This window comes from Colletotrichum truncatum (assembly GCF_014235925.2).
Source record: "Colletotrichum truncatum strain CMES1059 chromosome Unknown Contig_0005, whole genome shotgun sequence".
NCBI classification, from domain to species: Eukaryota; Fungi; Ascomycota; class Sordariomycetes; order Glomerellales; family Glomerellaceae; genus Colletotrichum; species Colletotrichum truncatum.
Window position 1 is genome coordinate 3,755,572 of NW_027222402.1, and position 22,083 is coordinate 3,777,654.

The window sequence follows — 22,083 nt, forward strand, 5'->3', positions numbered from 1 at the left end:
CCCGCTGCGAGTTGCGAACCATGGTCGCCAGCTAGTCATGAACATTGGCGCCCGTTCGATCAGGGAATCTGGTCCGGAGGGGAACAGCTGCGCCAATGCTCGTGATGTCAGCGTCGGCTCCCGACGGGAACTACAGGTCCCGCTCCTAGCTTGTGAAGCGGGAGAGTTGTAGACGAGGTAGCGCAGTATAGGAAGTGGTATAAAAGCTGGGGAAACCGCCGGATGGTACCATTTGTCCTGTTTGTCGCGACAACCTCCTGGACGTATCTTTATCCAGTCTTGGGCTCGACATAATGAAGTTCCTAAGCTCCCTCCTAGGCCTCGCTGGCCTCTGCGCCGCTCTCCCCCACAACACAAGGCAGAGCTGGCCTAACGGCCCTCTCGTCACCAACGGCGGCTGGGCGCAGGATGCCTCTGGCAACAACGTCGTCTTTGCCGGAACCAACTGGCCCGGCCATGGCGAGGTCATGGTACCCGAAGGTCTGCAGTACCTTTCTGTTGAAGGTGTCGTGTCCAGAATCAAGAGCCTGGGCATGAACGCCATCCGTTTGACTTTTGCCATTGAGCTGGTCGACCAGATCTACGCCAACGATGGCAAGGACATTGACCTCAAGACGGCATTCGTCAATGGACTCGGCGAGACCAACGGTACCGCAGTGCTTGCGCAGGTGTTGGCCAAGAACCCTTCCTTCACCGAGGAGACGACTCGTCTTCAGGTTAGTATACGCTAGACGTGGTTCTGTCTTTGGGCAAAACTGACAGGAGCAGGTCTATGATGCCATTGCCGAAGAGTGCGCCAAGCAGGAGATCTACATCCTTCTCGACAACCACATGTCCAAGGGCAAGTGGTGCTGCTCCGGAAACGACGGTAACACTTGGTGGGGCGATCGTGAATTCGATGCCGCCAACTGGGTGCGTGGACTGGCCTACATGGCCGAGCACGTAAGTAACTTGCTGTTGTTTGATATTTTGTGTGTTGAGATGCTGACTTGGCATTCCTTTACAGGGCAAGAAATGGACCGCCCTCGTCGCCATGTCCCTCCGTAACGAGCTCCGCCAGGCTACCGACAACCCCGAGCTCGTCGCCGCCTCGTACCACTGGCAAGACTGGTACAAGTACATCCAGCAGGGCACCAACGCCGTCAACGCCGCGAACCCGGACGTGCTCATCTACCTGTCGGGACTGAACTACGACACCACGGTCGCGCCCGTCTTCCGCGGCACCGCCCTGACTCCCGGCAATGAGACGTTCAACCTAGCCGACTTTGAGGGATACACCAACAAGCTCGTCCTCGAGATCCACAACTACGAGGGCAGCATCGGCAGCTGCAGCTCTTTGAAGTACAACTTGTACAACAGGGGTTTCCAGGCCGCGAACGCGAGCGACCCGGCTACGGTCAACGTCTTCCCCGTCGCGCTGACTGAGTTTGGCTTCAACATGAACGATGCCACCTGGAAGAACACATACGCGTCGTGCTTGGCTGAATACCTCCCCGAGTACAAGGCCAGTTGGTTCATCTGGGTTGTGGTTGGAAGCTACTACACCCGCCAGGGAACTCAGAACTTTGACGAGGCCTGGGGTCTGTTCAACGTTGACTGGTCGGACTGGAGAAACAACGAGTACATTGAGCAACAGCTCAAGCCCATGGTTGCTGGCACGCTTGCTTAAGCGAGCCCAGAAGGGTCTCTGTTAATAGAAACAAATTAAATGAATCATTGATGAATGAAAAAAACTTTGATATGTGCTACTGCACTGACGATTGCAACGCTTGCCTAGTAACGATTAGTTGAAGCCTTGAAAGCAAGACTATTGAAGGAGTGGTTTAAGGAAGTAAATGGAAACAAACTTTTGAGTACAAGAAGTTTGTTTAAAAGCAATGTAAATTCATAATCATTCAAAAACATCTTGCTGAAAGAATAATTGAAGAGCAATGGGGAAAAAAGTCACGGATTTTAGCCCGCTGAAAAGATATCGACAAGAACTATCTTGGTTCAAACTGGAAATACCAATTGATGAAATTTGGGAGTGAGACAGGGGGAATAAATAGATTCAATAGAAAGAGAGTTTCAAAGAGGTATTTAAAAGTGCCAAAGAGACAATGCTAAGTGATGTTTGTTTGTTGACTGAAGATCGCCAAAGTGAATTGGGGGAGGAAGGTGTAAGCGGACAGTGCTTTCTTATTATACACTGTACTATGCACTGTAAAGATCTGATTGGCCCGCCGATGCGCGCTAGAGACCAGAGCAAGCAAGGCTGCGAAAGGCTGAAAACAATTCTTTCGACGCCCAACTGCGCGCCATCGTCATACCTATAGCTTGATCGCCATTGTCGGTCAATTTGACAAACCAGCCAGAGCCTTGATCCCCGCGAAATGATCTAGTTGCTGCAGCAGTGCGACTACCAGCGCAGCGAACTAGTTATTGATATTCAAGATGGTGGTCTGCAAGTTCTATGAGCAGGGGACCTGCAAGTTTGGAAGTATGTCTAGCAGAGCAGCGCTCCCATCCATCGGATGTCTTAAAGCGCCAATCGGACTGCGTTGGATTGCATGCTGACGGGAGCGATTACAGACAGCTGCCGGTTCGAACATCCGAGAGGCCAGTCGAACAACCGATTCGCTGCCTTTGGCGCAAACTCTGGAGGAGGATTCAACCGCGGTGGTGGAAACGACGGTTCGTGCATCACGATGATGCCTTGATTACGGCAAAAAGTACTCACACGTGTGCAGCGGCGCCATACCTCTTGTCAAAAGAGACTATCGAAAAGGATCTGACCTCCGAGCAACCACAATGGATCTTGTCTGCGTACGGGCCAGGGAGGGACGCCCCGGAACAGCTGTTTGGCGGACCGATGCGCGAACAGAGCTTTGAAGAGATGAGGCTTCATCACGTCATCGCGACAGCGTCCGGAAACCCTCAGCAAGCGGTAGGATAGAAACCGTCAAGTCAGGGCGACAGTTGACTGACAAAGCATAGCTTAACCAAGCTCAAGAGCTGTACCAGCAGGCTCAGCAGCAGATGACGGCGGCGGTTGGAAACCTGGACGGTGCGATCCAGTTCATCATCTCCGCCGAGCAGAAACACCCCAATCGAATCGACATTTGCAAGCAGGGTACTTTGCCTGGAGGTACGACAGGAGAGTTCGCCGTTGGAAGGCGGGCGACTTCTTCTCTCGGCCAACAGAACCCTTTCTCATCCAACGCGTCTTCTGGCGCGACAGCGAATCCGTTCTCTGGCGGCAACCAGACAACATCAGCCTTTGGCAGCGGGCCCTCATCAACTGGCAGTGCCTTTGGACAAGCCTCTTCCCTAGGGCAAAAGCCGAATCCCTTCGGCACACCCTCTTTTGGACAGACATCGCAGCCTACATCAGCCTTTGGGCAGCCGTCATCGACACCGGCGTTTGGTCAGGCTTCTCAACCGACTTCAGCATTCGGCAGCCAGGCGCAAAACCAGACTTCGGCATTTGGCCAGCCATCGCAACCTTCATCCGCGTTTGGTCAGGCCAGTCAGTTGGGAGGAGGTACATCGGCCTTCGGCCAAGCATCGGCGCTTGGCCAGAAGCCCAACCCTTTCGGAACGCCTGCTTTTGGACAGCCATCACAACCCAGTGGCACAACCAGCGCATTTGGTCAGGCGAGCGCTCTGGGCCAGAAGCCTAGTCCTTTCGGCGGCGCTGCTGCGAGCGGGCCGAGTCCGTTTGCCAGTGCCGGAGGAGCGGCCAGCAATGCCAGCCCGTTCGGTCAAACGGCGCAGAACAACAATGCCAACCCTAGTCCGTTTGGACAAGCAGCCCAGAATCCGAGTCCCTTTGGTGCGCCAGCACAAGCAAACCCAAGCCCCTTTGGCCAGCCATCGCAGGCTGCATCATCAACCCCATTTGGACAACCTTCTCAACCAGCTGCGTCTAATCCTTTCGGACAGCCTGCTCAGCCCCAAGCGGCTGCGAGCAATCCGTTTGGTAGCCAACCAGCTGCCCAGTCGAGCGACGCTTCGATGGATGTCCAGCCTACTGGTGCTTTTGGTCAGCCAGCTCAGCCTCAAGCTGCCGCCAACCCATTCGGACAGAATAAACCATCGCCCTTTGGTACTGCGGGTGGCTTAGGCGGAACAGGGGCAGCAGCAGCACCCGCGAATCCCTTTGGCGGCCAACCCGCTGCGCCAGCTGCTCAAGCAGCCGCAGCGCCCGGAGGCAGTCCCTACCCCCCCGGTAGCTCAAAGCAGCACCCGCCGGTGTCTAGCTACAGCACCAAGGGCATGGACGGGCGATTATCGTCGTGGAAGGGTAAACCCGTGACCTACCAGGGCGATGTACCTGGAATTCGGGCATTCAACGGATCGTGGACGAGGATATGGTTTCCCAACGGCCCACCTAATTACTACAAGGACACGGAGCTGCCGGACGAAGCGTACGATGACAAGTCGAAGCAGCAATGGCAGGCTTTTATGCAAACAGGCAAGTTTGAGGGCGGGATGCCTGAATTGCCGCCAAAGAGAGAGTTTTGTCTCTGGGATATATAAGGGCTCGGGGAATAGACTATCCCGTCTTGTAACTTTTGTAAAGGAATCGGCATTGCATGGCGTTATATCAACAGGACAAGTCAAAAGGGGAGGGAGGGGACGGGGGGCAGTTCGTTGGGGGTTTGGTAAATAATGGTGGTGACCGCGCTGAATGTATAAGCGCAAAATATTCAACCATTTTTTTGGATTCATTTCTCTCTCTTTACAGCTAAAATATTTCTGCAGGTTCCATTACGACATCATTTCGTAGCAGCTTCCATATGCTCTACTGTCAAGTGTCTATATATCGTCACAATTGTTCAATGACATTCACGAAAAATAGCAACGGTATTTAAATGGGGGTCATTGTTTCATTTGGGTGGTATCTAGACCTCCTAACTCGTCCCGCCGCGCTCGTCAGGCTCCGAAACCTTTCGGCGTCGTTACGGCCAGCGGCGCGGCATTCCCAAAGCCAAAGCCCATACCGTCGTCCCTCCTACAACAATTCGCACGGTCCGATTGCTTTCGCTTAAGCGGCAATGGTGACCTCAACCTCGACACCGGCCTCGATGTTGATGATGATCTGCTTGACGATCTCGGTGGGGGCGTTGAGGCTGTCGTGCGGTTAGCATTCCGTCTTCCTCACCATCACATTCAAGAGGCAGCAAAAAAACTTACTCAATGAGACGCTTGTGGATGCGCATCTCGTAGCAGTCCCAGGTCTTGGAACCCTCACCGCAAGGGGTCTTACGGGTGGTGATCTTGAGGGTCTTGGTGGGCAGACGGACGGGGCCGGAGACGCGGAGGTCCTTGGACTTGGCGCGCTCAATGAGCTCGGCGGAGACCTTCTCGAGGGACTGGACCTTGCGGGAAGAGAGGGTGATGCGGATCTTGTGAGTCTTGGGCGCCTCGCCGAACTCCTTGTCCTTGTTGTAAGACATCTTGACGGTTTTTTTGGGGTTGAACGGGTAGTTCGATGGATTTGGTCTTGGGATGGAATTGGTGGGAGAGTATTGTCCTTCACGACTCGAACGGCTGGGTTGCGGCAAAGTGATGAAGGCTGGCTATTCAAAGCTTGAAGAGGGCGAAAAGGTGGGAATTGCGATCGCGAACTTTTTCGTGGGGGGTTTGAGGTAGGGCTTTACCGAGAGCGTGGAGCTAGTCCTAATCGGGATTAGCCCATCTTCTCTACTGGAAGTACAAAGTACCTTCGTACCTCTCGCTGGTGCCCCACCTTCCGTCAGCTCCCGCCCGAAGCTCCAGTGGTTTGTACCTGCCTGTCTGCGGCGACGTCCATGAATCCATGAATCATCCGGCGAACGGCAGCTCAAAGCTCACGGCCTCGGATGCGCAATAAATCATCCTCTCTAGTAGCTCCCTCACAGAGCACATTCCCCCCTTCCTCCCCCTCTCCTCTAACGACAAAAATACCGACATACGTACGACTCCTGTGAGAGCAAGCTCAAAAAAAAAAGAAAATTCATCAATGACGACGCTACCGCCCTTTGCACCGTTCCCCTCAGCGGCATGGCGGGCACATCTCACCCCGCAAGACTGGGATGCCCTCATCGAGGCCTGGACGACACTCTCGCAAGCCTATCTCGCCCTGCCGGATTCTCAGCTCTCGAAAGCCGCAGTAAAGGATGAGTCGCTAACGACGTTTCTCTCGACTTTTGTGCCTGAAATCGCTCAAGCCGGGCCGCCTGCGACGATAGGTTCATCTCACCAGGCCAAAGCATTGTTGAGGACAACATTCACATTGACATCACGCCTACTCACGACATCATCAACCCCACCACCAGTGTCCCTCACGACGCCAAATTTCCTCTGCGGCTTCAGCAAACTCTACCGGAAGAATGCACCGGCGACATTAGCAAAGGCATGGAAATTGCATTCCGCAAGTTTCGAGACCGCCCTCGCAGGGCTCAAGAAGACCCTCACAAAGTCCCTCGAAGCAGGGATGAAGGCAGACCTCAAAGCTCTGGAGAATAGGCTCGCAAACTTGAACCACCTGCTGTACGCCTCCCCCGATGCATCGGCGTTCTTTCTTGCCGGATCAGACTTCCTCGACGGCCTGGTGTCGGCATTCAAAATTACCAACCCGCCTCTTCGCAAGGTTCTCATTGCGACGACGTACCTGTGCCTGGTTGGCCTGACGGAGGGCGAGACACCACGGTTCGGAATGCTCGCAGACGTTCTGTTCTCTCTTAAATCCGCGGCGGAGACGCACAGGACGGGGCCGCTGAACGTGAACGACTCGCTTGTCGCAGAGCTGGTGACGGTCACGCCGGTGCTGAAGCAGCTGCTCAAGCGCGCGGAGGAGAAGGGCGCGGCGTCTACTGCTCTCAAGACGCGCATCTCGGCGCTGGACGGCTTCAAGAAACCCGGTGGCGGATTCATGAGGCCCAAGAGGCTCGTCAAGCGTAAGGTCGACAAGGGCAAGGGCGTTGCGGATGAGGACCAGGTGACGGCCGAGCTACACATTCACCGGCAGAGCCAGATTGCGCTCATCCAGGATCTATTTCCTGATTTGGGATCAGGGTTCGTCTCAAAGCTATTTGACGAGTACGGCGATAACACGGAGGTTGTTACGGCGCATCTACTCGAGGATTCATTGCCGCCACATCTTGCCAACCTCGACCGCAGCGAGCAATTGTACGTCTTTTCAACAATTATATTCCCAAGTATACACCAGTCCCACATATCGCTCGCTACTGACAAAACTACAGGTCACCCAAGATCGAGAGACGTTTCAGCCATGATATTGCACCCAGACCTACGCCACCACAACTCCCACAACGCCATAACGTTTTTGATGATGATGAATTAGACAGACTAGAGCTTGACGTCTCAAAGCTCCATTTCGGAAAGAAGGCACCAGAGAAGACGGCGGACGATGTCCTCAAGGACAGGTCCACCGCGCCCAACAAAGCAGCCATTTTGTCTGCACTTGCGGCGTTTGACTCGGATGATGACGAGCGTGATGACACCTACGACGCAGACGACGTCGGCGGAACAGTGGATAACGCAGCCAACGAAGAGGCAGACGGGCAGAGGGATGCCGGCGAAGAGACGCTTTTCAAGGCGTTCCAGTCGGACCCAACTGTCTTTGATCGCCAAGCGGCAACAAGAAGAGGACAGGCCAGAGGCAAGCTTAGGGAAGAGACGGGTATGACGGACGAGGCGATCGAGGGGTGGGCGGTGATGCTTGCGAGGAACCCGGCACAGAAGAGACGGCTTGAGGCCAAGTACAGTGGTGCGGCCGCATTCACTGGTGCCCAGACGGAACTTTTGTCCACGGCATGGAGGGCCAGTCCTGCTGGCTCTGGCGCCGAGGAATCCGAGGCCGACGGCGGCAGCTCTTCTTCGAGAGGTGGTAGTAGAGGAGGCCGTGGCCGAGGTGGTCGCGGTCGCGGTAGGGGTGGAGGACGCGGAGGTGGCAACGTGGCGGGCCCGACAGGAGACAAAGATACAGAGGCGGCGCGGAGGAGGAAGGAAGCCAGCAAGGGCTCGAGGGCGAACCATAACCGCCGCGACCAGAGAGCGAGGAAGATGGCAACGGGAGGGCTGCCTGGTTGAGAGACCATTACGCAAACAGAAACTGCACCTAATGTAATCTTTGCCTTTTGGCGCCCTGACTTGAACTTCGCATCAATGGCACCGCCGCATGCTTACCAGAGGCAGCGCCCGACGTTAAGCCTTCGTCGTCATAGAGATCCTCGGCACTTAGTGTCAGGGCGTACGGGCTCTTGACGTCCACGATGCCTGGTGTACCCGGCTGCGGTGCGAAGCCAAAGGTCGGTGGGGCTGTTGGGGACATGATGCTGTTGAAAGACGAGCCAACCTCCTCGACACCAGTGTGACGGGACCAGAACAGGTGGTCTTTCGGTGTCGCGAGCTCCGATGTGCCTTCGATAGACGTCAGATCGCCGTGGTCGCTTTCGTTTCGTCCGATCATGGAGCGTAGCGATTCGCGCGAGCTGCGTCTGCTATCGAGGTATGTCCGCAAGTCGTAGCACTGACGACAGCTGGGATAGACGGGATAGCAATCAGACTCATCTCGGTATTGCGGAAGCTGAGGCCGTCCTTGTTGGTCGCATCTCTCCTGGATGTCATCGAATAAGTCGCCAACTGGTGTGAAGAATGTTAATCGTGGACCAGGTCCGAAGTACTTGTTTCGTCCCCAAAGCTGGCCAACAAGTGCGTTGGTTTCTGCATCTACGACAGCGGCTCCGCTGTCGCCTTCGACGCCAATACCACCACGGATCCACTCATCCTCGTCGTCATAAGGAGACGGCTCCTCAATAAACCACTCTCTCGTTGCCTTCCCCGTACCGTTCTCATCTGCGCTGACGTAGGCCGGGATTTCGCAAACCTGACCCCGTTGTTGGCCTGACGTTCGGCCAGTGGAAACGACTGGAGCGCCTGGAACAACGGCCGAAGTGGCCTTGACAGGGATCTCTTTGAGGAGGGGCATGGTCTCGGACGGGAAGCGGCGCAAAATATTTGCCTGGCGTGTTTTTGCAGCGATTAGGATCCAGTCGGTCACGATCAAAGGCGGCTCTTTGCAGCATTCTTCCCAGTATGGGTCGTGAGAAATGCGAGTTGTCTTCAAATCAATGCCCGATGTTGCAGTGAGATCCCCAAGAACAAAGTCTGCAGATTCCTCCATGGCATCGTGCCGTTCGTCAAGACAACGAGCGCGGTCGCCTGGTGATGGGTGCTCCACAGACATCTCTCCGAGGTGCTGGTATGCGTCGACAAAGGGGTGGAAGTTGGCAAGCCAGTAGCTACCGCCACCAATGATCAAGCACGGCCCGAGGGTCGAAGTACTCTCTTTGAAATCGTCGGTGCCTGCAATTCCGATGCTGTCACCCATACATGGGTCTTTGAAGCAATATGGGTTCCTGGCCATGCAGATCTCATCCGGCATGTCCTTGCCCAGACCGCGAGCCCAAACAAGGCGGTCCACTGAGCCCGTGGAAAAGGCGAAGGTAATTGCAGTGCGTTGGGTTTCGGGTAGCAGATCTCTCACGTGGGCCGCAATGATGACACGGCGCGCTCGCGAGGGCTTTGTCTTGGTCATGATACAGACACGACGGGAACCGGGGGCCTTGCCACGAGTGACGCTGACGACATGGTTTGGGCCGCACCATTTCGGGATGAACTCTACTAGGAACGGTAGAACACCATGTTCCCATATTAGAGGGAAGCTGGCGTTTTCGACGAGACGGGAGCATCTTGCTCTGGAGAGATCGCTGGGACTGTCTGCGGCACGGGGTGTCTGGCCTAATGTAGTCAGATTAGTAGCTGAATAGGCTTTGTGGCACCACGAGATACCTACCATTCTGTTTCTTATATCTCCTCTCAACAACTGCGCGAAGCTGTTCACGACACTTCTTCTTAGACACTGCAACCGAAAGGATCTGCTTGATGGCCCTGTCCTCCAAGGCGTCCTTTTGAGCAGACGCTGCCCCGGCAAGGCTACCTTGAGACGAATTGCTAGCAGCCATAGTCGGTGCCATCAGCTTTGCATCTGACTGAGAGTTGTTCGCCTTGGCTTCGTTGGCAGTAGGGTGTGCCCACTTGATATGACATTCAAGGATCCTCTTGCTCTGGAACGAGCTCTCGGTACAGCCCGGAGCTGGGCAGATGAGGAGATGTTCCAGCTTGACATGCCAAGTTAAGCCGTCTTTGGAAGAGAAGCTCGGTTGGTCGCAATCTGCCCAGTTGCAAGTATGGGTATGAACCGCTTTGAAGTGGCTCTTGAGGTCCTTTTCTTGGTCAAACGCCTCGTCACAGTGAGGGCCTAGACAGACAAATCGACTCTGGGCACGCTCCACCGTCTGCTGCGTTGGGGACGGCCCGCGAGAGCAAGTCGCTGACCTAGGGGCTGGCCAGTCGTATGGCATATCCGTACGTGTGGGTGACAGACCAGAGCCAGCCGATGACGGCTGGGAGATGATGGAGGGCGAAGAGTATGTGACGCTACTGACAGTGCTTAAAGCCGGCGGAGGTGCCTCAGAAGCAGGCTGAAAGATGTCAAGTCCCAATTGGTTACCAGCCGGCAGAGATTTGGCAAATTTCTGGTCTACCTGACTGATTCCCTGACTTTGGGACCAGGCATTCTCCCCGAAGATAACCGGCCCACTGTAGAACTGCGTGTCGACGAAGGAGTCATCTACAGGCGGCCAACAAGGCGGCAACGAGGCGAAGGCGTCAGAGCCAGGAGGGACGGGACCCGTAGCGAAGAGGGGACCTTGATGAGTCTGTTTACGGATTTTGGATGGCCGCTGCTCATTCAGAGGCGCCCCGCGCCGGGAATGAGACATGTTGAGTTGTAATGTGGATGAAGTATAGATGTAAGTCAGGATTATGCGGATAAACGCTGTTCTTTCGAAGCCATGCTTCGAATGTGCAGTTTTCGTATCGAAGGAGGACTCGCTCAGCGTAGTGATCTGATATTATAAACGGTGTATCCCTGGGGAGAAGTTGAAAGTGGTGGGGGGAGGTTGATGACGAGCGGCCTCCTGGCGGCCGAGGCGGTGCGGCACGGTTAGCCTGGTTGCCTGATGGGCTTACTGTGTTGTGGCTCAAATATAGACACTGTACAATGTGCTGTGATCGCATGCATATTTGACAGTGCGGTAGGAAATTACACTGTCTTCCAGTAGATCCTTCTCTTTTTTCCTGGGGTTCTCATCCTTCCAGCTGACCTCTTTACATTGGCGAACCAGGGCTTTCATGGTTCGCTCAACTTACAACGTTCGACTGTTGAATTTCATCCACTGAAATAAACACCCACCAAGATACACAAGACATGGCCATCAAAAAATACGAAGCGATACTTTTACCGTAATCCGTTCATTCAACCAAGTGCCGGTTTACATTCGCTGGTTGGGCGGCATAAATAGCTAAGACTCTACTCAACCTCATCAAGTCATTGAATTTATAACATGAATCTCACCTCAATGTAGTTGCCTATACGTAGCCAGCCCGAACAAAGCCTGACCACACTACTTATTTTCATGTATTTGAATTGTATCCCGCATATTTCCTACTTTTGGTTACGCCTGCTTCAAGTAGCTCACTAATAGGTTGGTAACAATCTTGGACGTAACCTCTACCATGAAAGTGAACCTGCTTTCATTCACATTGGCCGGCTATCCTTCAATTCAGTTTCCGGGTTGTCTAGGTTGTCCTCGAACTAAAGCATCGATACCCTTCATTAGAACCAGGACAATATTGCCCAGTGCTCACTGCTGCGATTATCACTCGTGAAGGTGGCTACGAAGTATGCTACCTATTCCAGTCTCATTTGGATCGGAATTATCACCTGCTTAGCTTTTCTCCATGGTATTTAAAGTATTTCCTGATTCTGAGAATCATAAATATGATTGCCTTTTCAGTTGTCCGGTCACAACTCAATTGGTCTTCTCTTCTCAACTCAATCCGGTTACTATTCAAGTGCACAAATATACGAGACTGCCAAGATGGTTGCAAAGCAGTAAGCTTGATGAAATAAAAAACGTAAACAATGGAGCAGCCAAGATGAAAAGTGATAACTAAAAGGCATCACAAAGCCGAGCCGAGGATGATTAGCCACATCATCAGTCTCCACCTCATCCGAACTCTCGCCGATCATTTGACCAAAATCTCTGGTGGAAGCCCGACATAGCATCCTCCATCCATGTCGTTAGCGAATCTCAGCACAGACTTAGTGCAGCGAAGGAGTGCCGTTTGGTGTACGCTTGCAAAAGGGCACCCTGGTCCGCTTTTTGAGCTCCATCATGAGTACAACCGAAGTTGCAAGTCTTCACCTTACAGGCTCTTGGCTGCCACACCATCCTCCCGAGGTCCCCGCTGCGGACACCGAGTTCCTATGCGTTAAGGACCGTTTTGCTTTTCCCCCCTTTCCTCCATGATCTCCCCTTTTCTACATACTCCATGAGGCGTACCGAGTTCTCGGGTTATACACCTTGCTCTTCATTTACAAACCAACAAACTTGCAGCTCTTCTGACTCGCCGCAACCCCTCCCAAAAAAAAAAAAAAAAGATGGCGGAACCGACCCCAACTCCTGCACCTTCATCCCCGGTCGCTGCCGAGGCCGCGCCCGAGCCAAGGCGGCCCGCTCCGGAAGTGGAGGTTGAGGTCGATCATGAGGAGCAAGACTCTTCATACGGCGACGATGATGCCTCGCGTGCCAGTACCTCGTTGGCCTCCGTCACTTCAAAGTACGAATGGAAGCACGGTCGAAGATACCATGGCTACCAGTCCGGCGCATACAATTTCCCCAACGATGAGGAAGAGCAAGACCGTTTGGACATGATCCATCACGTATTCTTCCGGTTGATGCACGACCGTCTCTACCTGGCGCCTATCAATACTGCGGGCCTCAAAGTGCTCGACATCGGCACGGGAACCGGTATCTGGCCGATCCAATTTGGCGACGAGCATCCCGAAGCCGAGGTGATCGTTGGCAACGACCTTAGCCCCATCCAACCTGACTGGGTCCCACCGAATGTCAAGTTCGTCGTGGATGACGTCGAGCTAGACTGGGTGGAGCCGGAAAAGTACGATTACATTCACTGCCGGTACATGGCCGGCTCCATCAAGGACTGGCCGCGGCTTGTGCACCAAATCTACGACAACCTCAAGCCCGGTGGGTGGGTGGAGTTTCAGGAGTCGGCGAATACGCTGTACTCGGAAGACGGAAGCCTGAAGCCCGACAATGCCATGGTTCAGATGATGGACGGATTGATGGAGGCGTGCGAGAAGATCGGACGCACAATGGACCCTGCGCCTTCGATGAGACGGTGGACGGAAGAGGCTGGCTTCGAAAGGGTCAACGAGCAGAGATTCAAGCTGCCGATTGGCGGCTGGCCCAAGGACGAGAGGTTGAAGGAGATTGGCACGTTGATGGGAATTAACTTTGTCGAAGGCGTCGAAGCATTCACTGCGGCCCTCTTCAAGGATGTCTTGGGTTGGTCAGAAGAGGAGGTGATTGTCCTCAACGCTGGGGTGAGGGCTGCTGTGCGGAAGAGAGACGCTCATCCCATTTTCGATTTCGTTGTTGTTACTGGTCAGAAACCCAAATCAGCTTGAAAAGTCGTTATGACTTCGAAACTTCCTGTTTGTACAGAACTGGGGCTAAAATAACGGATATTATGCTAAAAGCGTTTACAAGCTGGGCCCGTCATTGCATTTGGTTGAATCACTTGTCTTCCTTTACGTTTGCCTCATGAACATCCTCGACCTGACTTGAAGTCGCATATGCATCCACGTGAGCCTTGGCGAATTCCCTGGCTGGGGTGCGGCGGGCAAACAGAATGTCCAGCTCCTCATATGTGCGGTCCTTGGCCTCGGGCAGTCGGAAGAACGCCCACACAAAGACGATACCGGCGGTACAAGCCCAGAAGAAGCCTGCCTTTCCTTTCAAATTCCACTCCGTTGGGTTCCTGGGTTCAAGTCAGTTTAATCGGTCCTTGCTAGGTTGATTCCTGATAACATGTGCAGGGGCTTCGGCTTACATCATGTAAGTCTGCAAGACTTGCGAGACAATGTTGACAAGTTGATACGCAATTCGTGCCAAAACAACAGTAAGAGGGCGAAGGCGGACCGACGATGTTTCACTAATAATACTGTACTATTGGAGTTGTTAGTTTTATGCAGAGATACGTAAGGTACAGAGTTGGACGTGGTTATCTTACTGTAATCGGTCCGATGGTAAGTGACTATCAAGACGTTAGTTTCTCACTTCAATTTTCAAGAATAACGAATGAGTCAACACTTACGTAGATGAACAACCAGAACACACAAAGTCCACCAGACGGCCAGAGACCCTTCTTACCGGCGGAAACATCTAGAATGCCGATAATGAAGAGAATAACCGTCAGACATCCCATGCCGGTGACATAAATCTGTCGGCGTCCCCAATAGGAGATGAGCCACCAAGAACTGTGAAGAATATATCAGCAAGCTTACTTATGCATCCAGGCTTGAGCACAAGTTCTTACAGCACTGTGCCAAGGAATGCCATGCCCTTGGCACCCAAGCTTAGCTCGAATGCATTGGCGGTGTTCATGCCGGCAGTGGTGAAGAAGTATGTCGGGGTGTACGCAAAACTGCTGCCAGACATGACCTGGCCGGCGAATGCAACGCAGCAAATTTCGGTACGGCGAAAGTCAACGCCCTTGAAGCAGTCCTTGTACGACACACCAGTTGTAACATCGGCTTCGACTTTGGTGGTGTGGACCATCATGGCAAGCTGTGCGTTCATCTGTTCTTGCGTCTTGTTTCCGCTGAGTCTCTCAATTGATCGGCGGGCTTCCTCGAGACGGTCCTTACGGACGAGGTACCAAGGACTTTCGGGGGCGAGGTAAGCGACGACCATCAATGGAATGGGCCAAAGCTGTTTGGTTCGAACAGTTAGCCACATTTTTTTTTTTTTAGGGAAGTCATCGGGCATGCTGAAGCTCACCCATTGGATAGCAAAGGGAATCTTGTATGCCATCTCGCCTTCGATGCTAAGGCAGCCACGAAGGACGCCGGCGGCAATAAGTTGACCAGTCGCCCAGCAAAGGTTAACCTAAGGGATGCAGATCAGTATGAGAAGCATATGTATGGATCGAAGGGTCACGAACATAAGTCGTCATGTAACCGCGAAGGTTGGTGGGGCAGACCTCGGAGGCTGTTTGATGGCCGAGTCAGCAATTGAATATCCAGGCGAATTGACCAAGAGCAATGGGATGAGAGACTTACCGTAGGCAGGACTTAGCGTGGCAAAGACACCCCACGAGAAACCACAGAGAATCTGACCGACGAGCAGCACCGCAGCAGAGTTGGAAAAGAAGACGACAAAGATGAAGCAGTTGAGGAATCCCATTGCGGCAATCAGGACCCATCGGTAGCCGTATCTCGAAGCGAAGAAGCCGTTCATGAGACCGCCTGAACCATCGCCGTCAGCATCACCCGTAGAATCTGATGAAATCTCAATCACAAAAAGAAAGCGAATATGAGCTTACCAAAGATGGCACCAGTGGTGGCTGCCATGGTCAGTCCAGTCTGCCAAGGACCAGACACCTGGTATCCAATCCCTTCATAATAGCTGCCATACTTCTTCTTAAATTCCGGGTAGGCGAAGAAGTTGTTGATCAGAATAACATCGTATCTGGGCCAACGTCAGACGATCACCCGTTCTCAACAGACTTCGCATGGAAAGAGACTAACCCTTCCATGACAATGGACATGGAAATCAAGACAGACCAAAGCACAGCCTTGCGGTTCTGGCTGAGTGCCTGCAACAGAGTTTGGGCGTGTTCATCATCGGAGGCCTGCTTGGCCTCGAAGATGGCCGACTGGCCCAGCTTCTCCTCGACCTCATTCTCAGCGGCCTTGCGAAGGTGCTGGACCTCATGATCACCTTTGGACGCCATTGCGATCTTTACAAAAAAAATACGATTACTGAGTGGTGCTTGCTGCAAGAACGACAGGACCAACGAAGCCGTGTGGGCAGACTCGAGCCTGACATAGTTCCCCGTTGAACTATATACCGTTCTTCCCAAAGTCTACTTCGGGGTTACAGTCGCTCAAGGATCCGCCGATATGCCGTTGCGTCCGAACCACATCCCTGGAAGAGCCGGGGGCGTACACTCAGCGCATTTTGGCTAAATAACAAAGCTGGTCCAAGATCCAGTTCAGAAGGATTCGAACCTATGAGCTTTCACCCTCACCTGAAAGCCTTCGCCTCCCGTACCTACGTTTGAGGTCGAGTCCGGGGTATGGGGAACTCTGAATGGCTCGCCATTGGCCGGCATTTGCAAGTCGCCGGGTAACTCCCGGTTCTGGGAACGTATTCTGACATCAGTGAGAAACAATAGATGGTTTTATAAGATGATCGGGACCAATGAGATGAACAGATTGTGATAGCTAGCTATGGACCCTTTCCAAAGGTGTCACGTTGGTTGCATAGCTAGCTGGTTCAAAGGAGGAGTAATCTACTAAAAGAAAATAAAATGCTGCGGGGAAGCGGCATTGGAACCTTGTGGTTGGTTGAGGAGAAGTCCGAAGTTTGGGGAGTGCGGAGGATCTCCGCTGGCTCGAACATGGGCTCGTCAGTCACTCAGACGAGTTGGGGGAACGTGGAGGTAAAGATACGAAGACACAAGAGGATCTGATAGGCCCGTGCACGGGAAAAGGAATATGCCAAGGGTTACACGTTCGGAAAAGCTTTAGAGAAAAGAGCGAGTTTAAAGTCCCGTATTTGCCATATCCGGTGCGGGGCTTTGTATGCCCGGGATCGCTCAAGGATTGTCAGGTGGTGCTCGACAAAAGGTGGCATGATGGCGCGCTGACTCGGCGATTGTCGGAATTGGGAGAGCGGCAGTGAAACCATGAAACCATACCTTACTTCAAAGTCTTACACCTCACGGTCATCACGCATATGCGAGGTATAAAGTGTCGCATCGGATGAAAGTAGCGTCACTGGGGTGAGGAAAACAGCTCAAGCGCAGGTCTTTGGGCTAACACGACACGCAGAGTAGTCCTCGATCCAGTCATTCACATAGTCTTTCAAACCACGGCAATGCCATTTGGAAGCCTGGCTGCAACTGGCCCGCAGAAGCATACCTGAGACATTGCATGGTAAGTCACGGTCTAAGCATAGTCTTGACAACGCGCCTTCCGCCTTGAGTAAGTAAGGTTGGCGATTGTACGCGCAGACATAGGCGATCACATGGCTAAAAGCGGCATTTATTTATGCTTAACAAATGGAGATTGTCAATCAAAGTGCAAAGGTATCATTCGCTAAGATAACCCCAGTAAACACCGTCTCCTGCATCTAGCTTTCCGTCTTTACACTCTGATGAAAATAATCTGATGGGAGACTACTCTCAAATCTCTCCAATAGGTCCCGGTGTCCTTGAAATAGCATTGTTGCTTTGGTGTGGATCTCCGCCAGGTTCCTATCCGCTTCCTCCTGGGTCTTTGGTGCTGCTTGGTTGAAAGTACTAAGAGCTCGAATAAAGGCCGGATATACCTCCGGCTGGGTTGCCTCGAATCGCTTCTGCGACCCATCATTAGATGATGAACGCATTCAACATGTGCGCAAAAGACGAAGAACCAACTTTCACGTCACCGAGGAACTTTAGACTCTCCTGGAACTTGGGCTGTGCTAAGAGAGCATCGCCGTCCATATTGTTCAGGTCCAAGTCCTGATCCGGTGTTCTGATTGAGGGGGGTTCTGAGGACATCGTGGACCCTGATGAAATTAAGACTTAGTCAGAATGGAAGTACAAGTTGACAATAGTAAAAATAAGCGGCCGCAATTGAAATGAAGATGAAGATGAGTAAGATTGAGGGGCCGTAATGAGAAAAGATGGAGACGATATTTGTGCCTCAAGTGTCGGGGTTTAAACGCTCAACCCCGCTTGTCTTCAATATTTCCGCCGCGGCAATGGACAGAGGGAACCGGTAATGAGGGAGCCAAGTTCCCCTGAAAGAATTCTGAGTCCCTGGTTGGTCTATCAGCTTGAAGGATTAAGTTACATAAAATGATGTAATAACCACGAAATTCGCTAGCTGTAAATGCATGTTGGTGGCACAGCAATCATCAAACCTCCTGTATCTTTAAAACTTTGGCCATTTACTATGGCAAAGAGTCAAATATTTGCAGAGAGGCCAGACCTTCGCATTGGCTCCGGATTTTGATGTGCATGCAGTATTGATACATTGCACACCTGTCGCACGCTGACCGCACGCTCATGACACGTTGGATTTGCCTCCACATATCAGTTTCGACGTTCTTGGCCAGGTAAGAGGCTAAACCATTGTTAAGTGAGCGTCTACCAATAACTCCTATCATACAAGCTGCCTTTCATGCTGGCATATCTCTACCGGATCTTGCTGCAGATCAATCGTACTCAGTTTCAGGGGACCTAAAAAGCCAAGAGTTTAGAGTTCATTTTTGAGGTGCCAAGAACATTAGATGGTAAAACGTCATCTTTGCAAGGTCGGAGATCGCCTCGTCTTTCCGGCTGTCAATTCAGCAATGATATTTAGAATTTTTACATGATTTATGCCGTTACGATCGTTACGTATAACCAATGAGGACCTACTTGTTACGACCCAATCAGTTAAGGTTGTGGCCGGCGTAGCTATATGCAGAACAGGGGATCATGACGACAGGTTAATCACAACCGTAGGTTTTACTTTGTGCCATGTTTGAATGTCCTAACTTGCGTGCGAGGTGACATAGGCAGGGGTAAGAATATTTAAAGGGAATTAGAGGTAATTGATAAAAATATTCACTGTAAATACGCTTGAGAATCCCAAAGTGCTGTTTTACATGGGCATTATTAATCAAGGATTTACTTTCTAAACATTACTATCTCATCGAGTGCTATTGGGCTACAAATACATTACGAATCAAAAACTGGCCCATATGTCTCCAAGATTTACGGGGAAAGGCTCAAAAGTCCTTTTTTTTTTTTTTTTCTTGGCTATAATGTCCTATGCTATGTTCCTAGGGCCCAACACGAGTATTGTATTATGTGGTGCAGACCTAGAAGCAAAAGTGTCCAAGAACAAGAAAAACTAAAATGAGAAGATTTGCAACTGCTTAGAGGTAATATTGAATCGAGACTGTATGCTTGATCGCATAAGGTAGTGCTAACAAGAAGCTGGTCTTGTGTGATGACAATATACTATATCAAGACCAAAGAAACTATGCCCTTACAGGTGCCTTGCGTGAGTTCCTTACTTGAGCGCTGGTGTTTTCAAAATCTGCTTGTAGATATTTGCACCAATTCAACTGAGCACAGATCTCATGTATTGTTCAACATAACAAAGTAGACTCTGGAAAGTCGCCCTAGGGTATGGAGTGGTAGTTTTGTGGTACCATTCTCAGCCAAACCTATGCAAAACCTCACTGCACTGTAGTGATTTAGCAGCATTGGCCTGAATGCCGTGCCCGCTGACTAAATTAATTCTGTGTTTTCCAATTGTCCGGTGCCCCCGAAAGTTCCGCTCCTGCGGAAGATTAGAAAACGCCAAGTCCCGCCTTTGCACCTTACAAAGTGTTTTCACATGTGACAAGCTTAAGCCACCATGTAGTCTATAGTTGCTTTTGTCAAGTTTACTGCTATTGGAGCACAAGGGCCTCAAGAGAACCATCCAGAGTAGTGTTATCCAACATAATCAAACTTCCAAGTTTCTACACGATAAAATAAACTTTGCGGATATTAGAGGACGATCGGTGGAAGAAAAAGTCTGCTTACCAATTTGTGTAAAAACAGTCCTGATTCGACCGCTGCGACGGACTAAATGCCGATTTGATCCCATTCACTTTGCAACGTTTTCACGGTATATAATGTTGGCTCAAACCAACAATCACGCATCATGCTTTCACCCCGTCTAGTCTGTTCAAATGCTTATGAAAGGCACTATGCATCGTCGAACCTGGATCCTTGCCGTGGCTTCCACTGCCACCGCCGCTGTTATAGCCCAACGATCAAGTTTCGCCAATCTCAATTTCGACTTCCCAAAAACTGTCTCCCCTGAACCGTTTGAAATTCGAGTGGACCAGAGCTTTGTCGACCTAACTCTCCGAAAGGTTCGTGGCTATCGTCCATCACAGAGTCTTTTCTCAAATTGGACAATCGAAGGTCCCCCGGACTGGGCCACGGCTTCTCTCGCAGAACACTGGGGTAAAGATTATCAATGGAGGGCGGCTGAGGAAAGGATCAACAAATTTGAACACTATGCCACAACTGTCCCTGGCAGTCGCAACTATTCGGCACCTATCCCTCTCCACTTCGTACACCAACGCTCTAACAGTAGTGACGCTACTCCAGTTTTACTCTTACATGGCTGGACATCTTCGCACTTTGAATGGTCTCGAGTTATTGGGCCTCTGGCGCATGGCGATAACAAGACTTTCCACGTCGTAGCTCCCGACCTTCCTGGCTACGGTTTTAGTCCGGCTCCAAATCAGCCAAATATGGGCCCGAGGGAGATGGGCGCAGCTTTCGATGCGCTCATGAAGCAATTAGGTTATGAGACCTATGGCGTTATTTCCACTGACCTCGGCTGGGTAATTGGCATGTGGATGGCTAGTGATTTCCAGGACAGTTTAACGGGCTTGTTTACTGATTTCTACCGCGTCCCGCCTTTGCCCACCGATTTTGCACGACAAACTATGAATAAAACTACCAAGGAGGAAAGCGACTTCATCGAGGTGTCAAACGCGTGGGACTCGTCCCACGCTGTATATGGAAAGGCACAGGCCCAAAAGCCTCAAGCCTTATCGGTAGCCTTAACAGACAGCCCTGTCGGCTTCGCTAGTTGGTTATGGGACCTGAGATACACCATCAGCGACGACTATCAATATTCCTTCGATGAACTCATCACCGATACCATGTTGCTGTGGATCCAGTCGCCTTACGGTAGCATGCGAAGTTGGTTGGAATTCAACACCGTACGTTTTCTTCGAGACACAAGTCCTTCGGCTTGTAGATATGATTTGGGAGTTGACCTGTGCCCAGCCCGAGGCCTTTATGTTGCCCAAGACAGATGTACCAACTGGGGTCGCTCAATGGGGTAACATCAATGGCCCATTCTCTTCCCTCGCTAACTTTCCATTAATCGTAAGTGCCGTAACACCCCTTTACCTGCTTGAGATTGTGCTGAGACAACATCAGCCTCGGCAATGGGCCGAAAGGACGTCGAATATAGTTTACTGGAAACGACATCTATTCGGCGGCCATTACCCATTTGTCACTCACCCCGACTTATGGATTGCTGATGTAAAGGAGTTTTTTTCTAGCCTGTGATTAAAAGGCGGGCTGTGGACTATAGAAACACGGCAAAGGGTAATATATGTCAGTACTGTGACGGAGAAAAAACCTTGGTTTTGTTCTTGAAAGATAATAGCATCCTAATAGTTATACACTACTCTCGTAACATGATGGGTTGCCGCATGCTGATGCTCTATCTATGAAGATAAAATTTGAAAACCGTAGGCCTTGTTCAAAATCTCTCTCAAGGAACGTATCTTTGAACGTGAAAGTAACATGTTTTTGATGCAGAGTATTCGGTACCGAGCATGTGGTTGAGATTGATAATGTTGTTGTAAATTTGTGAGCCATGTAAATGTCGTAGCAGTGCACCTGACAAGGTTCTTCAAGAGGGATGTGCTACATGCGGCATAAGCTTTATTAGCGGTAATTAGTCCCGCCTCCCCAGCCCAAATTTCACAGTCAATACACATTTAACCTCTACATGATGATTATTAAGCGACTTTAATGAAACGTCTAGTGCCCTTCCAGTGGCTTAGACACTTCACACACCTCCTTGTGCAGCGGAGACTTCTTTTCGTCGCCAAATACTACCAACTCATTTTCTTTTCTCCCACATACCTTCTAACCCAGGCCGACGCGCTCAATAGCTACTACGGTCACATCTATTCGTAAAAATACCGGACGCTTCAACCCTACACAAGTTGGCATAAGATCAGGGGTCCCATCGGACAGTATCGTGTTTTTGACACGCCTCGAAGTCTCCTGGTAGACTACTCGAGCATCCAA

At 51.5% G+C, this 22,083-nt stretch overlaps 9 protein-coding genes across 9 annotated transcripts; 5 read left to right on the forward strand and 4 right to left on the reverse strand.

The window, feature by feature from the left end:
• Positions 1–293: 293 nt before the first annotated feature.
• Positions 294–1,669, forward strand: CTRU02_209095 (beta-1,6-galactanase; the record flags this gene model as incomplete). Its single annotated transcript, XM_070205204.1, has 3 exons — positions 294–716; positions 769–946; positions 1,005–1,669. The coding sequence occupies 3 exons, from the start codon at positions 294–296 to the stop codon at positions 1,667–1,669; spliced, it is 1,266 nt and encodes a 421-aa protein (XP_070061279.1).
• Positions 1,670–2,433: 764 nt separating this feature from the next.
• CTRU02_209096 (Nucleoporin AMO1) lies at positions 2,434–4,521 on the forward strand (the record flags this gene model as incomplete). Its single annotated transcript, XM_070205205.1, has 4 exons — positions 2,434–2,479; positions 2,572–2,677; positions 2,725–2,926; positions 2,977–4,521. The coding sequence occupies 4 exons, from the start codon at positions 2,434–2,436 to the stop codon at positions 4,519–4,521; spliced, it is 1,899 nt and encodes a 632-aa protein (XP_070061280.1).
• A 508-nt stretch (positions 4,522–5,029) lies between these two features.
• On the reverse strand, positions 5,030–5,441 carry CTRU02_209097 (40S ribosomal protein uS10; the record flags this gene model as incomplete). The annotated part of the gene is made up of 2 exons (XM_036725952.1): positions 5,030–5,114; positions 5,179–5,441. 2 exons carry the CDS (start codon positions 5,439–5,441, stop codon positions 5,030–5,032), a joined length of 348 nt encoding a protein of 115 aa, XP_036582145.1.
• Positions 5,442–5,986: 545 nt separating this feature from the next.
• On the forward strand, positions 5,987–8,079 carry CTRU02_209098 (activating signal cointegrator 1 complex subunit 2; the record flags this gene model as incomplete). The annotated part of the gene is made up of 2 exons (XM_070205206.1): positions 5,987–7,206; positions 7,230–8,079. The coding sequence occupies 2 exons, from the start codon at positions 5,987–5,989 to the stop codon at positions 8,077–8,079; spliced, it is 2,070 nt and encodes a 689-aa protein (XP_070061281.1).
• Positions 8,080–8,107: 28 nt separating this feature from the next.
• Positions 8,108–10,832, reverse strand: CTRU02_209099 (DNA polymerase epsilon subunit 1; the record flags this gene model as incomplete). Its single annotated transcript, XM_036725950.1, has 2 exons — positions 8,108–9,789; positions 9,845–10,832. 2 exons carry the CDS (start codon positions 10,830–10,832, stop codon positions 8,108–8,110), a joined length of 2,670 nt encoding a protein of 889 aa, XP_036582143.1.
• A 1,724-nt stretch (positions 10,833–12,556) lies between these two features.
• Positions 12,557–13,606, forward strand: CTRU02_209100 (uncharacterized protein; the record flags this gene model as incomplete). Its single annotated transcript, XM_036725949.1, has 1 exon — positions 12,557–13,606. One exon carries the CDS (start codon positions 12,557–12,559, stop codon positions 13,604–13,606), a length of 1,050 nt encoding a protein of 349 aa, XP_036582142.1.
• A 109-nt stretch (positions 13,607–13,715) lies between these two features.
• CTRU02_209101 (MFS sugar transporter) lies at positions 13,716–15,936 on the reverse strand (the record flags this gene model as incomplete). Its single annotated transcript, XM_070205207.1, has 10 exons — positions 13,716–13,959; positions 14,032–14,147; positions 14,212–14,235; positions 14,296–14,458; positions 14,518–14,927; positions 14,982–15,089; positions 15,145–15,191; positions 15,263–15,448; positions 15,526–15,671; positions 15,731–15,936. The coding sequence occupies 10 exons, from the start codon at positions 15,934–15,936 to the stop codon at positions 13,716–13,718; spliced, it is 1,650 nt and encodes a 549-aa protein (XP_070061282.1).
• A 1,403-nt stretch (positions 15,937–17,339) lies between these two features.
• Positions 17,340–17,594, reverse strand: CTRU02_209102 (het domain protein; the record flags this gene model as incomplete). Its single annotated transcript, XM_036725947.2, has 1 exon — positions 17,340–17,594. The coding sequence occupies one exon, from the start codon at positions 17,592–17,594 to the stop codon at positions 17,340–17,342; it is 255 nt and encodes an 84-aa protein (XP_036582140.2).
• A 2,349-nt stretch (positions 17,595–19,943) lies between these two features.
• On the forward strand, positions 19,944–21,330 carry CTRU02_209103 (uncharacterized protein; the record flags this gene model as incomplete). Its single annotated transcript, XM_070205208.1, has 2 exons — positions 19,944–20,975; positions 21,055–21,330. 2 exons carry the CDS (start codon positions 19,944–19,946, stop codon positions 21,328–21,330), a joined length of 1,308 nt encoding a protein of 435 aa, XP_070061283.1.
• Positions 21,331–22,083: the final 753 nt, after the last annotated feature.